The sequence below is a fragment of the Mesocricetus auratus genome, unplaced genomic scaffold (genome assembly GCF_017639785.1).
Source record: "Mesocricetus auratus isolate SY011 unplaced genomic scaffold, BCM_Maur_2.0 Super-Scaffold_4256, whole genome shotgun sequence".
In the NCBI taxonomy this organism is placed as follows: Eukaryota; Metazoa; Chordata; class Mammalia; order Rodentia; family Cricetidae; genus Mesocricetus; species Mesocricetus auratus.
In genome coordinates this window covers 23588686-23602164 of record NW_024429182.1, presented here as the reverse complement: position 1 = coordinate 23602164, position 13479 = coordinate 23588686, and the positions used below count along the sequence as shown (strand labels likewise).

Here is a 13479-nt window from a genome sequence, read left to right as displayed (position 1 = left end):
TAAACTTCAGTAAAATAAAAGAAGAAATGTTATAAAAACTGTATTTTGCTAGCCATTTAGCACATCATATACAATAAAAGATATAAAAGAATTCAAATCTTTGAATCCAAATACAATAGATTGACATTTTCTTTTTAAAATTAAAGGTTGATCTTGCAGGAAGTGAAAATATTGGGCGTTCTGGAGCAGTTGACAAGAGGGCCCGTGAAGCTGGAAATATCAACCAGTCCCTGTTGACTTTGGGAAGAGTTATAACTGCTCTTGTGGAAAGAACACCCCATATTCCTTATCGAGAATCCAAATTAACTCGAATCCTGCAAGATTCTCTTGGGGGTCGTACAAGAACTTCTATAATTGCAACCATTTCCCCGGCGTCTCTAAATCTTGAGGTAAGCCCTTTGAGAGAAAGCAGCAAATGTGGGAACTATAAGCCTTTCTTACAGTCATATTTTTAAAATTCATTTCCTTGTTTCGTTCTATTCTGTAATATATAAGAATCTGGACATTGTGTATGAACATATTCTAGAGGATGCCACTACGATAAAAAGCCAGTTAGGGATTTCCCAAAGTGGTTCCTTTTTTTTGTTAGTTTTCTTTTGATATGGGATTTGCTGTGTCTTTTGGGCTGGCTAAAACTCATGCTCTCCCTACCTCAGCTTCCGGAGTGCTGTGATGATAGCCATGTGGAATCAAACTGGCTTCATAATTTAAAAAGAGAAAGCTTTTGTTTCTCTTTTTGTGTTTTGAGACAGGGTTTCTCTGTGTAGCCCTGACTGTCCTGGCACTCGCTCTGTAGACCAGGGTAGCCTCGAACTCTGATGCACCTGCCTCTTCCTCCTGAGTACTGGGATTAAAGGTGTGTACCACCACCTCGCAGCTAAAAAAATATTTTTTTACATTCATTTGTGTACTTCTTTTGTGTGTATGTGTGGGTATACAGATGGGGGTCAGAAAACAACTTGTGGTTGTTAGTTGTCCCCTTCTACCTTATGGGCTCCAGGGATCATGCTCAGGTCATTTGGGTTGGTGGCAAGTGCCTTTGTTCACTGAGTCATCTTGCTAACCCTTCATACATTTAAAAAGAAAAAAATTTGCTGGGGCTAGAAAAAGTGGCTCAATGATTAAGAGCTTTGGCTGCTCTTCCAGAGTACCGGTGTTGGAATTCCAGCACCCACATGGTGACTCAGAACCATCTGTAACTCCAGTTGTAACTGATGGCCCTCTTCTGGCTGCCTCAGGCGCTAGACCCACTCAGAGTATACAGTCACACATACATACACTCACCCACATTAAAAAAGATTGCTCTAGGTCAATAGTGATGGGTGCTATGTAGGGGTTCATTGAGAACTTAGACTGAGTCAGATCTTTTTTGGGGCACTGACCTCTTATACTTAGCATACTACTACTATGTTAAAATTGTGCTTTATATCTACACTTCATTTTTTATGTGTGTATAATATTTAATTATATGGACATTGGTGTTGTGTGACACTGTTCCTGGAATCTCATAAACAAATGTCTACTCCCCTCAGATAAAATGCATGGCAGACCAAAGTAAAGACATTTCCAGAGGTCACCTTGGTGAACTAATGGTTTTTATTGGGTTACTTATAGTAATGTGAGTGAAGGATTACTTATAAAAGCAGAAATGACACAGTGCCTCATCAAAAGCCTTCCCTCTCCCCTGTGTGCATTTAACAGAAGTATCTTATCTCCATCCTCATGCCTTCAGTAATTAACCCTTCCTTTTCATGACAGGAAACTTTGAGTACATTGGAATATGCTCACAGAGCAAAGAACATAATGAATAAGCCTGAAGTTAATCAGAAACTAACCAAAAAAGCTCTCATTAAGGTAATTATGAATTTGTATGGATAATGTAATCATGTTTGGGGTATCTGAAATATGGAATAGCAACAGATCATTGTTTTTTTGAGATAGGGTTTCTCTGTGTAGCCCTGGCTGTCCTAGAACTCACTCTGTAGACCCAGACTGATCTTGAACTCACAGAGACCATTTGCCTCTGTCTCCCAAGTGCTGGGATTAAAGGAGTGTCCCATCAGGCCTGGTTAAGAATAATAACACTTCACTGTTAATCAAGATTTGCTAAATTGCTTGTTGTAGGCATTTGTTAATGAGTGAAGTTCTCACTGACCATGCAAAAGGGTTCTGTCCATGATGGTTCTGGAGACCCCGTGGTAGGCATTTCATAATGACTTAAAATAAATGCTTGCTATGTTACACTGTTCTTCTAACACTAATATGTTGACATTCCCCGTTGTATAACACAGTTGACACACTTGACAGCATTTGTGCTAACAATTATAAATTTTGTTTTCATCTTTGAGCTGAAATTTATTTACCATGATGTTTCCTGCTTGTCAGTATTTATTTCAATGATTTTAATACCTTAATGTAGTTGTCCAATGAAGAGCTCCAACAGTTAGCCCTCCAATAGTTGGAAAATTACTAAGCTGTCTTCTCCTTGTACATGAGCAGCTACATTTAACATCTTCCCCTGGTGGTCTTCAAGGACTTGAAAATATTTCCCAGACTCAGTCCTCAAGGACCTGGGAACATCCCCAGACCTCAAGATTCCAGGTCGGTCACAAAGTTCAGTCAGGGCACAGATGTTGCCTAAGACAGATAACGAGCCAGTCAGCCCATCTATACAATCCATTTTTAGAAAAAAATTAACATTGTAGTTTCCCTTCTTTGTAACCAAGTGGCCACAGATATGCTGTCTGTCTGTCTGTCTGTCTGTCTGTCTGTCTGTCTGTCTGTCTGTCTGTCTTTTTCTTTTGTTCTTGGGTAGAATCTTGGTTTGTAGCCCAGGCCTGCCTGGCATTTGTTTCCTTACCCTCCTGCTTGGCCTCTTTAGTGCTGGGATTGCAGGCATGAACCACCACCTCTGGATTATCAATACACTTTCAATAGATAGATTTGACTTTTCTATACATTTCCTAGAAGGAGAATCATGTACTATTTAGCCTTTGCTTCTATATCTTACTTGGTATAACATTTGAGATTCTTATTTATACTATTGTTGATGTGTGCTAGTAGTCTTTCTTTATATTGCTGAATAATATTCCATTTTATGGATAATACTATACTTTGTTTAAATATACACCAGCCAATAGATTATTTCCCAAAATGCCATAAGACGCTCATAGAATTTCTTCTCTCAGCTCTAATTCCCGTACTCACTACTCTATTGTGTAGAATCCGTTGTTTCAGACTTGTATATAGTGCATAAACTTCTGGAGTTGTCCTTTTAAATTTTGTATTATTTTCTGGAGGTCACCTAAATCATCCTGTATCTTGACAGGTCTTTTTCGTGCTGAGTGTTTTATGGTGTTTGAACTATTTGTATAATTTGTGTGGCCACCTTGGAATGATTTATTGAATAACTTCAATTTTTTTTCTGTTTTAAATGAAAGTTCTATTTATATTAATTCATAGCATTTGCGTAAACACATGTCTTATTTACTGTTCTAATTGCTGTGAGGAGACACCATGACCAAGGCAACCTATAAAATAAAGCATTTGATTGGACTTGCTGACAATTTCCAAGGGTTTGGGCCATAGTCTTCATGGTGGAGAGCATGGTAGCAGGCAGGCATGGCACAGGAGTGGCTGCTGAGAGCGCACTTCTCATCTAAGATGGAGGCTGAGAGAGCAAGACCGAGCCTGGCATGGGATTTTGAAACTTCAAAGCCCACCCCCACTGATACTTCCTCCAACAAAGCCATGCCTTTTACAACTCCTAAAACTCCAACTAGGAACCAAGCATTCAAATATAGGAGCCTCTGGGGCCATTCTCACCCGAAATTTTTATTAGTAACTATTAACTGTTTTCATCCACATGCACGCCATGTGAAGAGACAGCTTCTAGGAGTCTCTTCCTCTTAACCAGAACCATGACCCAAATCCTAACCCTAGGGATTGAACTCAGGTTGTCAGGATTCTATGGGAAAGGCTTTTAGCAGCCAAGACATCACTTCTGGAATTATACTTTTTTTTTCTTTGTGTGAGTTTGTTGTGATAATGGTAACTGAATACTTCAGTTTTTAAGGAATGACTAAAGTACTTTCTTGTGATGGGGTGGAGTTGAGTCTCACTCTTGTTCAGGCTGGCATGGAACTCTTAATACTTCTGCTTCCTGAGTGCTGGATTTATAGGCATGCACCAGTATGCTCGGGTTTGCTAAACTGTTCTGTAGAGTGGGTGTATAATCTTGCCTTCTCACTAGCAACATAAGTGACGTAGTTTCTCCACATCATCATCAGCATTTGGTGAAAAGCCAGGTTTTCTTTGTAGCTATTCTGAAAATGTGTGGTGGGTGTCATTTGTGTCACTTGACTTTAACCTATGTTTCCCTAATGGCCAATGATATTGAGCACTTCTCCTTGTACTTGCTATTTATATGTCCTTTTTGTTTGCTTGTTGTGTTTTGTATTTCAAGACAGGGTTTCTCTGTGTAGCTCCTGGAACTTGGTCTGTAGACCAGGTTGGCCTCAAATTTAAAGATCTGTCTGCCTCTGCCTCCTGAGTGCTGGGCTAAAGTTGTGCCATCACCATCCAGCTCAGATGTCCTTTTTGGTGGCATGTCTGTGTGCCCTTAGTACTGTTTTCTATTGGATTATTTGTTCTTTACTGGTGTTTTAGAGTTGCTGTTGTTGTTGTTGTTTTTTAGATTTTTTCTCTTTTAACATGTGTGGGTGTTTTTCCATAGTGAAAGCAAGAGTGGGGTCAGTTTCCCTGGAGCTAGAGGTGCAGGTATCCGTGAGCCACAATGTGTGTGCTGAGAATGGAGCCTGGTCTCTGGAAGAACAACCAGTGCTCCTAACTGCTGGGCCATCTCTCCAGCCTTTAGAGTTCTTGACACAGTTTAGTTACTTTGTTACATACAAAGTTTCTGGATATTTGAGGTTTGCTAACATGTTTTTCTACTTTGTTGTATGGCTTCCATCTTTGATGTTGTCTACTATATTAAGTTTTCCAGATTTCTGTGGGCCTATTTCTGGACTCTGTTCTATACCACTTATGTATTCATCTCTTCCACCAATACTACTAACTGTACTTGTATAATGATTCTCAGATTGTCCTCACTAGTTTTTGCCATCTTGTCACAAGCTAGAGTCATTTAGGCAGGGGGAACCTCTATTGATAAAATGCATGAATGAAATTGACTTTTAGGCAAATTTGTAGGATTTTTTTAGTAAAAGCGGGCCAAGCAGACCATGAGAAGCAAAGCTAGTAAGCAGCACTCTCCATAGCCTCTGCTTGAGTTCCTGCCCTGACTTCCCTCTCCAGTATTTTATCACAGCAGTAGAGATAAAAGGTGGATAGGTCCAGCCATTGGTGGCGCACGCCTTTAATCCCAGCACTCGGGAGGCAGAGGCAGGCATATCTCTGTGATTTCGAGGCCAGCCTGGTCTACAGACAGAGTTCCAGGATATCCTCCAAAACAATATAGAGAAATCCTGTCTTGAAAAATATTTCTAGAAAAATTATCATGGATTTAAAACTATAGTTATAGCTGGAGGATATCAGCATTTCAAAGGCTGAGACTGGAGATTGCCATGAATTCCAGGCCAACCTGGGTTTGGATGAAATCCTATCTTTTTTTTTTTTTTTTTTTTAGTATGATTATCCCTTCTATGTTTGAAAAACAAAGTGCTAACATTATTTATTTCCTGCATATTCTCTCCACACTGAATGATAGAAAAAAAAACCCAACTAACTCCGAATCTGTGTATAATATGTTCTTGTGTAGGAGTATACAGAAGAGATAGAGCGTTTGAAGAGAGATCTTGCTGCAGTCCGTGAGAAAAATGGAGTGTACATCTCTGAAGAAAGCTTTAGGTAAGCCTTTTGACCGTGGAGTTCCTAAGTCTTGTTTTATTTCATTATTTTTTTTAAAGATTTATTTATTATCTATATAGTGTTCTGTCTGCATATATCCCCACAGGTCGGAAGAGGGCACCAGATCTCATGACAGATGGTTGTGAGCCACCATATGGTTGCTGGGAATTGAACTCAGGACCTCTGGAAGAGCAGTCAGTGCTCTTAACCACTGAGCCATCTTTCCAGCCCAATTTAGGCCTTTTTTTGGTTTGGTTTTGTTTTTTTAGAGACAGGATTTCTCTGAGTAGCTTCTGGATACTGTCCTGGAACTCACAGAGATCCACCTGCCTCTGCCTCCTGAGTGCTGGGATTAAAGGCTCGAACCACCACCATCTGGCTTTGTTTTATTTTAAGTTTGCTTATTTTAAGTATATGCATGGTCTGCATGTATGTCTGTGTATCGCATTCAGATGCCTAGAAGAAGGTCTGGAAATGGAGTGAGCTGTGAGCTACCATGTGGTGCTGGGAACTAAACTCAGTTTCCCAGATGAGCGACGTCTCCCAGCCCCCTATTTTTGTTTTTGGAGATGGTTTTGCTATATATACAGCCCAGGCTGGTCTGGAGCTCTCTGAATCCTGCTTCAGCTTCACGATTACTAGATTACAGAGGTGTGCTAATGTAGCCATCTCTAAAACCAATGATTTCCGATAATAGGTAGTTTGAAGTAAAGCTTAGCTCATGTAGCAATAAGGAAATGGTGTCTACTGCCAATAAGTGCTTCTTTTGGTTTGACGTTAAAAAGTCTGCAGCACTGGGCCTGTGAGGTGGCTATGTGTAAAGGTACTTGCTGCAGACTCTGACTTCAGTTTGATGTCTGCAACCCACATTATCGAAGGAAAGAGCAGGTTTCCACAAGTTGACCTTTGACCTCTACATGTGCATGTGCGCAAATTAAAAAAAAGTTGTTTTTTCTTTGTTTGATTTTGTTTTTTTAAGTGGCATGCCACAGGGACACATAGCAGGAATGGTCTCAAGAGTAAAGCTATGATCTGTGAGATGAGTCCTCAGGTAAAGGTGCTTGCTATCAAGCCCGAGACCCAAGTCCTCCAATTCACATGGTGGAAGGAGGAGACCAGTCCTGCAGAAGTTGTCACCTGATCTCCGTATGTGTGCTATAGCACAAGTACCATCTCCCTCATCAAATAAATGTTTAAACACACACACACTCACACACTCACACTGTTATCAAATACTTGTTAGGAAGTCTTAGCTTTTTATGTTAAAATGATCATAGTTACAAGAGTACAGAGAAGCCCCCATGCATAGTGATTATTTATTTAGTCAGAGTTTCATGTGAAGTAAGAATGACCTTTAACTTCTGATCCTCCTGCCTCTACCTCCAAAGTGCTGGGACAAAGGCATCTGTCACCATGCTTAGTTTTATGGAGCTCTGGGGATCAAGTCCAGGCTTTTGGATGCTACACAAGTATTTCACCATTTGAGTCACATCCTTAGCCCTTTATTCTTTTTTTTAGGACAGGATTTTGCTACGTGGTCCTAGCTGGCCTTGAACTCACTAGACAGGTCAGGCTGGCCTTGAACTCGTAGCAATTCTACTTCACCTTTCTGAGTACTAAAATTACAGGTGTGGGTTATAACACCTGGCTCCCCATGTATTATTTAACCAATTTCTACCAATATTCCTTTATGTAACCATAATTTGATAGTAAGCATGGGAGAGTGCCACTGGTACCTTGTGTATGTGTGGTTCTATACCATTGTGACACATGTATACATTTTTTTGTTTTTGTTTTCGTGTTTTTTTTTGTTTGTTTTTTGAGATAGGGTTTCTGGCTTTGGAGGCTGTTCTAGAAGTAGCTCTTGTAGATCAGGCTGGCCTCAAATTCACAGAGATCCACCTGCCTCTGCCTGCCAAGTGCTGGGATTAAAGGTGTACACCACCACCACCACCACCCAACTTGGTCTTTTTGTTGTTGTTTATATGTATACATTTGTATAACCATCACTACAGTGAAAATATGTAAACCTCTTTTGCCTCTTCTTTAAAGCCATATCCATCTTCTCTTCTCACTATGAAACTGTCTTCTAACTGTCCTAGACCTGAGCTAAACCACCAACCCAGTCATTTCTGAAATTTCCTAGCCCTGAAGAAATCAGTGTAACCCACTGAAGTGGGTCTGGAAGGCCTGTGGGTTTGTGTTTAAAAGCGCTACTCCAGCCAGGTGTGGTGTTGCATATACCAAGCTCTCAGTTTGAAGCCAGCCTGTCTTTAAGAAGTCGTCAGCATACTTCATTTTACCTTTCTTTGGAGACAAGTTTCTCTGTGTAACAGTCCTGACTGTCCTGGAACTCTAGACCAGGTCAGCCTCTAAACTCAGAGATCCACCTGCTTCTGCCTCCTGAGTACTGGGATTAAAGGTGTGCACAATCACTGAATTTCGGGATCCTTTTTACTCTCTGTGGTGATTTCTGTTATTTGTGATTGTTTCCTCAACTGTCCAGTGAATTTTAACTGGTGTTAAAATGTGGATTATAATTGGGGGGGGGCTTATAGTCCTGTAAATTGACTGGAGTGTAAAGTAGTACCTGGAATTTTGTCTGGGCCTCCATCACAAGTTTTCCTGGGTTGAAGTTTGTAGGGCAAAGTGCTTCAATACTTCTGAGAACACTCACCCAGTCTTCTGGTTGGAGAGAGATTACTCTGGCCACTGTTAACAATTAGAGTGGGTTTCACCATTCACTGTAGATTTTCATTCAAATGCCTGGCTCCTTGTGGTGTGTAGTGAGAGGGAAGCTGGAGTTCACTGGCGGGTAGTGCAGACTCCTGGCTCTCAGGAAGGAGGCTCATTGCCCCCTAGAGGATAGTCAGCAATACCCAGGCTTCTATTGGTTTTAATCAAAGACTTTATTGGATGAGTATTACACAGCATGCTTTAACACTTAACTTGAGCAGATGGAAGGTGAGAAACAGTCATTCAAGTCTATAAAATGAAATAGGCCTGTGAAGATTTAAAATGCAGACAAAAGGTAGCAGGGAGCAGAACTTAAAAATTGAAGTTGCAACATGGCAGGCTTTTTTTTAAATGAAAATCTAGTTTGCAATAAAATGCCTTTGAGAAATTTGTCAAGAGAAAAATATGAAGATTCATAAACCTGATGTTTCCCAATACATTTTGCCTTTTTGGTATTCTTTTGGTTAATTCTATCACTCTACAATAAAAGATTCTAAGGCTTAGAAGTCTTCCTGATACAATTGATGTATATTCCACGGACCTGGGCAGACACACCCCGTCGTTCCTGAGTGAGGTTGAACAATTCTGCTGGTGTTTGGGTCTGAGAACAAGACTATCCCCTGAGCCCAGGGCTGCCATTCCCGTCTTCACACACGGCTCCTGCTGCTACAGTCCCTGAGCACATTTGATAGATGCCATGATGTGGAAGTTCCCAGAGAAATCACTTTAAAATAGCACTTTCAGTGTATTAGGATCTGAATTTTAGCTCACTAAACTCCAGGCCACCTGGCTTTTCTTCTTGAGTTATAAATCAGATCACAGTCAGGGATATTAAATCTTCTAAAAATCTCCCCCAGAAGAACTAATCCTGAGCATGGGGTACTGGGTGACCTCACCCACCCAGAAAGATCTTGGGACGTTTGAGCTCTTGAGCCCAAGTGCCTATTCATTCATTTTCAGATGAATTTTGTGGGTTAATTTCCTTTTTTTTTTTTTTTTTTTTTGGCATTTATGTTTTTTTCTGTAGTAAGTAGCCAATATGGTGTTTTCTTTCTGGTTTAAAAAATAAATCAGTATTGCCACTAAAAAACTTCAGTTTTATTATTATAATTACAGCACTGTCAAATACATTTTTAAGATGTAGTATTAATAGATGTATATGATTTTTCTCATGTTTTCATCATTCATTAAAACAAATATTGGGGGTTTTCATAGTATGTATGCAACAAAGATTATAAAAAATGTGGTTTCTATTTCAGAATTCATGTTCCACACACTGAAAGTTTAGGCTGTTTTCATGAATCTGGTTCTGTCACTTGTTCACCAGGGCCAGGCCCAACCTGACAGCTGTGATAACTTCTTGCACTTAGAAGTAGAGGCTCTGGCTTGGCAGTGTGGTGCACACCTTCAATCCCAGTACTTGGGAGGCAGAGGCAGGCAGATCTCTTGAGTTTGAGGGCCATTTTGGTCTTCAGAGCTAATTCCAGGACAGCCAGGGGTACACGTAGAAACCCTGTCTCCAAAAACAACCAGCCAACCAAGTAGGGGCTTCTTTTGGTGGAAAGGCAGCCAGATGAGCATTGAAATGTCACCTTTTCTAGACAGTACCACTCAGTACGGGGAGAGACAGTAATAAAAGTCTGTCCAGCTCAGTAGAATTAAGACTTAGCTCTTGAGTATATATTTTCATCTTAGTATCAACACTAGCTTATGCACTTGAAGTAAGAATATGAAAATAAGAATATAGTTATAAAATGCATTAAATGTTCTATGCCAGTTGCAAATAAACACATCTTTATGTTCTAACAAGCAAATATATATTTAAGGTAAAACAGTCCTGTTTTTATTTTTTTAAAAATCCATTGCTTTGTTTCTGGAATCCTTGCAGGATGTCAGGTCGTCTTCCTGGCATCCTAAAGGAAGCATTGTGATATTCATAGCAGCACCATTTAAACATACCTTTGCTCAGATCTGAACTGATTAACAGAGGTGTTGGAGAGAGCACAAAAGTTGAGTATGCAGAAGGATTAGTTATGAATTCCCGGCCTTAGTAGCTTGGCTTGTTTCCTGCCAGATTTTCTTAAATTATCCCAACTCCTTTTTGCCTCTGGGCTTTTATCCTCTATTTCTGTATACCTTACTTTCACTCTTACTGAGTGGCTGTGCGGCTGACCACTAGTGTCCTTGTCTTCTTGCTCTCCTCGTTTCTCCTTTTTATCCTCTCTGCCTGCCAACCCCACCTATTCTTGCCTCGATACTGGCCGTTCAGCTCATTATTAGACCATCAGGTGTTTTAGACAGGCACAGTAAGACAGCTTCACAGAATTAAACAAATGCAGCATAAACAAAAGCAGTGCACCTGAAAGTAATATTCCCCAACATTAGCCCACACCAAAGAACTGGGAAATTCTGCCCTAGTGACTCTCACAAGACCCAGTACTAGTAGAACTGTGTGTGTGGCATCCCCTGTACTTACTGTTCTGTATATATACTTTGATTCGGCCCTTCTAGGTGATTTTTGTCATTTATCTCACCCATTTCTCATGATGCTTCATAGTTTCAAGTATTAAGCACTTACGGCATGGGAAGGCATCTTTATATTCTGTACTACTGATTGCAGCCACCTATATTATCCCCTCCCCCATCTCTACTTTGCCTTATCATTCCCTCTGTCAGGTTTTTTCTTTTTTAAATTTTCTTGTTTTGTTTTTTAGAGACAGTTTTGCTGTCATGGAACCCACTCAATAGATCAAGCTAGCCTCAAATTCAGAGATATGCTTTCTGTCTCACCAGTGCTGGGATTCAAGGCATGCCTCACCACCGCCCAGGCTCTGTCAGTTTTCTATGTTCTTAACACAGTTTCATTTTCCATATATTTTACAGTGCTAAGGACCAAATCCAGAGTCCCTCTTGTTCTTGCTGACAAGCACCCTGTCACTGCTTCTTTACATCTCAAATTAATAGAAAAAGATTTTCAGTTTCATTTATAAAACAAGCGAGGGGCTGGAGGGATGGTTTAGTTGTTAAGAGCTCTGTTTCTTCCAGAGGGTCCAGGTTTAATACCTATCACTGGCATGGTGGCTTCCAACCGACTGTGATTGTAGTTGCAGAGGGGGATCTGATGCCCTCTTCTGGTCCCATGGGCACCAGGCATGTAAGTGGTACACAGAAATACATGCAGGCAAAACACTCATCCATGAACTACAAACAAGTAAATCTTTGGAATGCATTTGCTTGCTGTGTTTTGCACTTAACCACGTAAGTATCACATGAGGGTGAAAAGTGTCGAGATGAGTTTTTGTAGCTGCCATAATTTTGTTATGTTGAATTTTGTTATACAATTAGATTAAATTTTGTAGGGTTTAGAGCAAAGCATTAACTGTTAAATTTGTATTAAACTGTTTTAGAGCCATGAATGGAAAATTAACAGTTCAGGAGGAACAGATTGTTGAGTTGTCTGAAAAGATCGGTGTCCTTGAGGAGGAACTCAGTAAGGTAGGCATTCCAGATGGTGTGTGAGGTCCTGGAAAGGAAATGCTGAAAGACACTTAGAATGTGCAGGACTTTTTCTCCTCTTTTGAAAGAATTGTTTTCTTTTTGATTTTTTTCTTTCTTAGATTTACTTATTTATTATGCTTACAGTGTCTGTAAGCTTGCATGCCAGAAGAGGGCACCAGATCTCATTACAGGTGGTTGTGAGCCACCATGTGGTTGCTGGGATTGAACTCGGGAATTCAGGGAGAGCGGGCAGTGCTCTTAACCACTGAGCCATCTCTCCAGTCCCTTCCTTTGTTAGTAATAAAAAGCTTCTATTTTGACACTTATTAATACAACTTTAGAAGAAATTAGTCAGACATTTGTTTAATGATTGGGTTATGTTTTTGAGAAGTGTGTTTTAAATGATTTCATTGTTGTGTAAACACTATAGCATATACATATTATACAAACCTCCAAAGCATGCTACAGACCTAGGGTTCATGGTATACTCAGTTTTTATTTTTATTTTGAAACAGTTCTCATGTAGTCTGGGTAGATTGAAACACATGCCTTTAAGTTACATTGGAGGCAGAGGCAGATGGATCTTTATAATTTAGAGGCCAGTTTAGTCATGTATTGAGTTCCAGGTTATTCAGGGCTACATAAAGGCCCTTCCTCAAAAGAGTAGCAAAGCTATAGCCAACGATGACATTGAATTTGTGGTCCTCCTGCCTCTACCTGGAATTATAGCATTGCATCACCAGGTCTTGTTTTATGCAGAGCTGGGGGTAGAACCTAGGGCTTTTTTTATGCTAGGTAAGCATCCTACCAGCTGAACTTTCTCCCCGCTCCTTTTCAAGTTAAGGGTTTCAAGGATTGGGAGACATTGGACAGTTAGACAAGAACTGGACCCTTGCTGTGCCACCCTCATGTTGCCCCTTTATGAGGGCAGTCCACTGAAGGCACTATATTACACTTGCTATTTAAGTTTTGAATAAGCTTTCTAGAAGACACCAGATGCCATTAAAAATGTTCTAATCAGTCTGACATACTATTACAATTTTTACATTTGAGTAACTTGTTTTCCCAATATTATTAACTACCTAAGTGTTTCACCAACCACCAGCATTTTTTCTGATTCTTAAATAATTATTTATGTGTTATGTGTAGGTTACAGAGTTATTTGTGGATAGTAAAAATGAACTTGACCAGTGTAAATCTGACTTGCAAACTAAGACCCAGGAACTTGAAACCACTCAGAAACATTTGCAAGAAACAAAATTGCAACTTGTTAAAGAGGAATATGTTTCTTCAGCCCTGGAAAGAACTGAGGAGAAGCTACATGATGCTGCCAGCAAGGTTTGTCTTTTGTATTGAAAACGTTGAAGGGTGGGTAGA

The 13479-nt window shown here is 40.1% G+C and overlaps 1 protein-coding gene across 1 annotated transcript in view; it reads left to right on the top strand.

The window, feature by feature from the left end:
- Positions 1 to 13479, top strand: part of Kif11 (kinesin family member 11) — a 49530-nt gene that overhangs the window by 18917 nt on the left and 17134 nt on the right. Inside the window, exons 8-12 of the mRNA XM_040744984.1 lie at positions 147 to 389; positions 1759 to 1854; positions 5780 to 5868; positions 12012 to 12099; positions 13252 to 13440. Coding sequence (XP_040600918.1) covers positions 147 to 389; positions 1759 to 1854; positions 5780 to 5868; positions 12012 to 12099; positions 13252 to 13440 — 705 coding nt within the window. The remainder of the gene's footprint in view (positions 1 to 146; positions 390 to 1758; positions 1855 to 5779; positions 5869 to 12011; positions 12100 to 13251; positions 13441 to 13479) is intronic.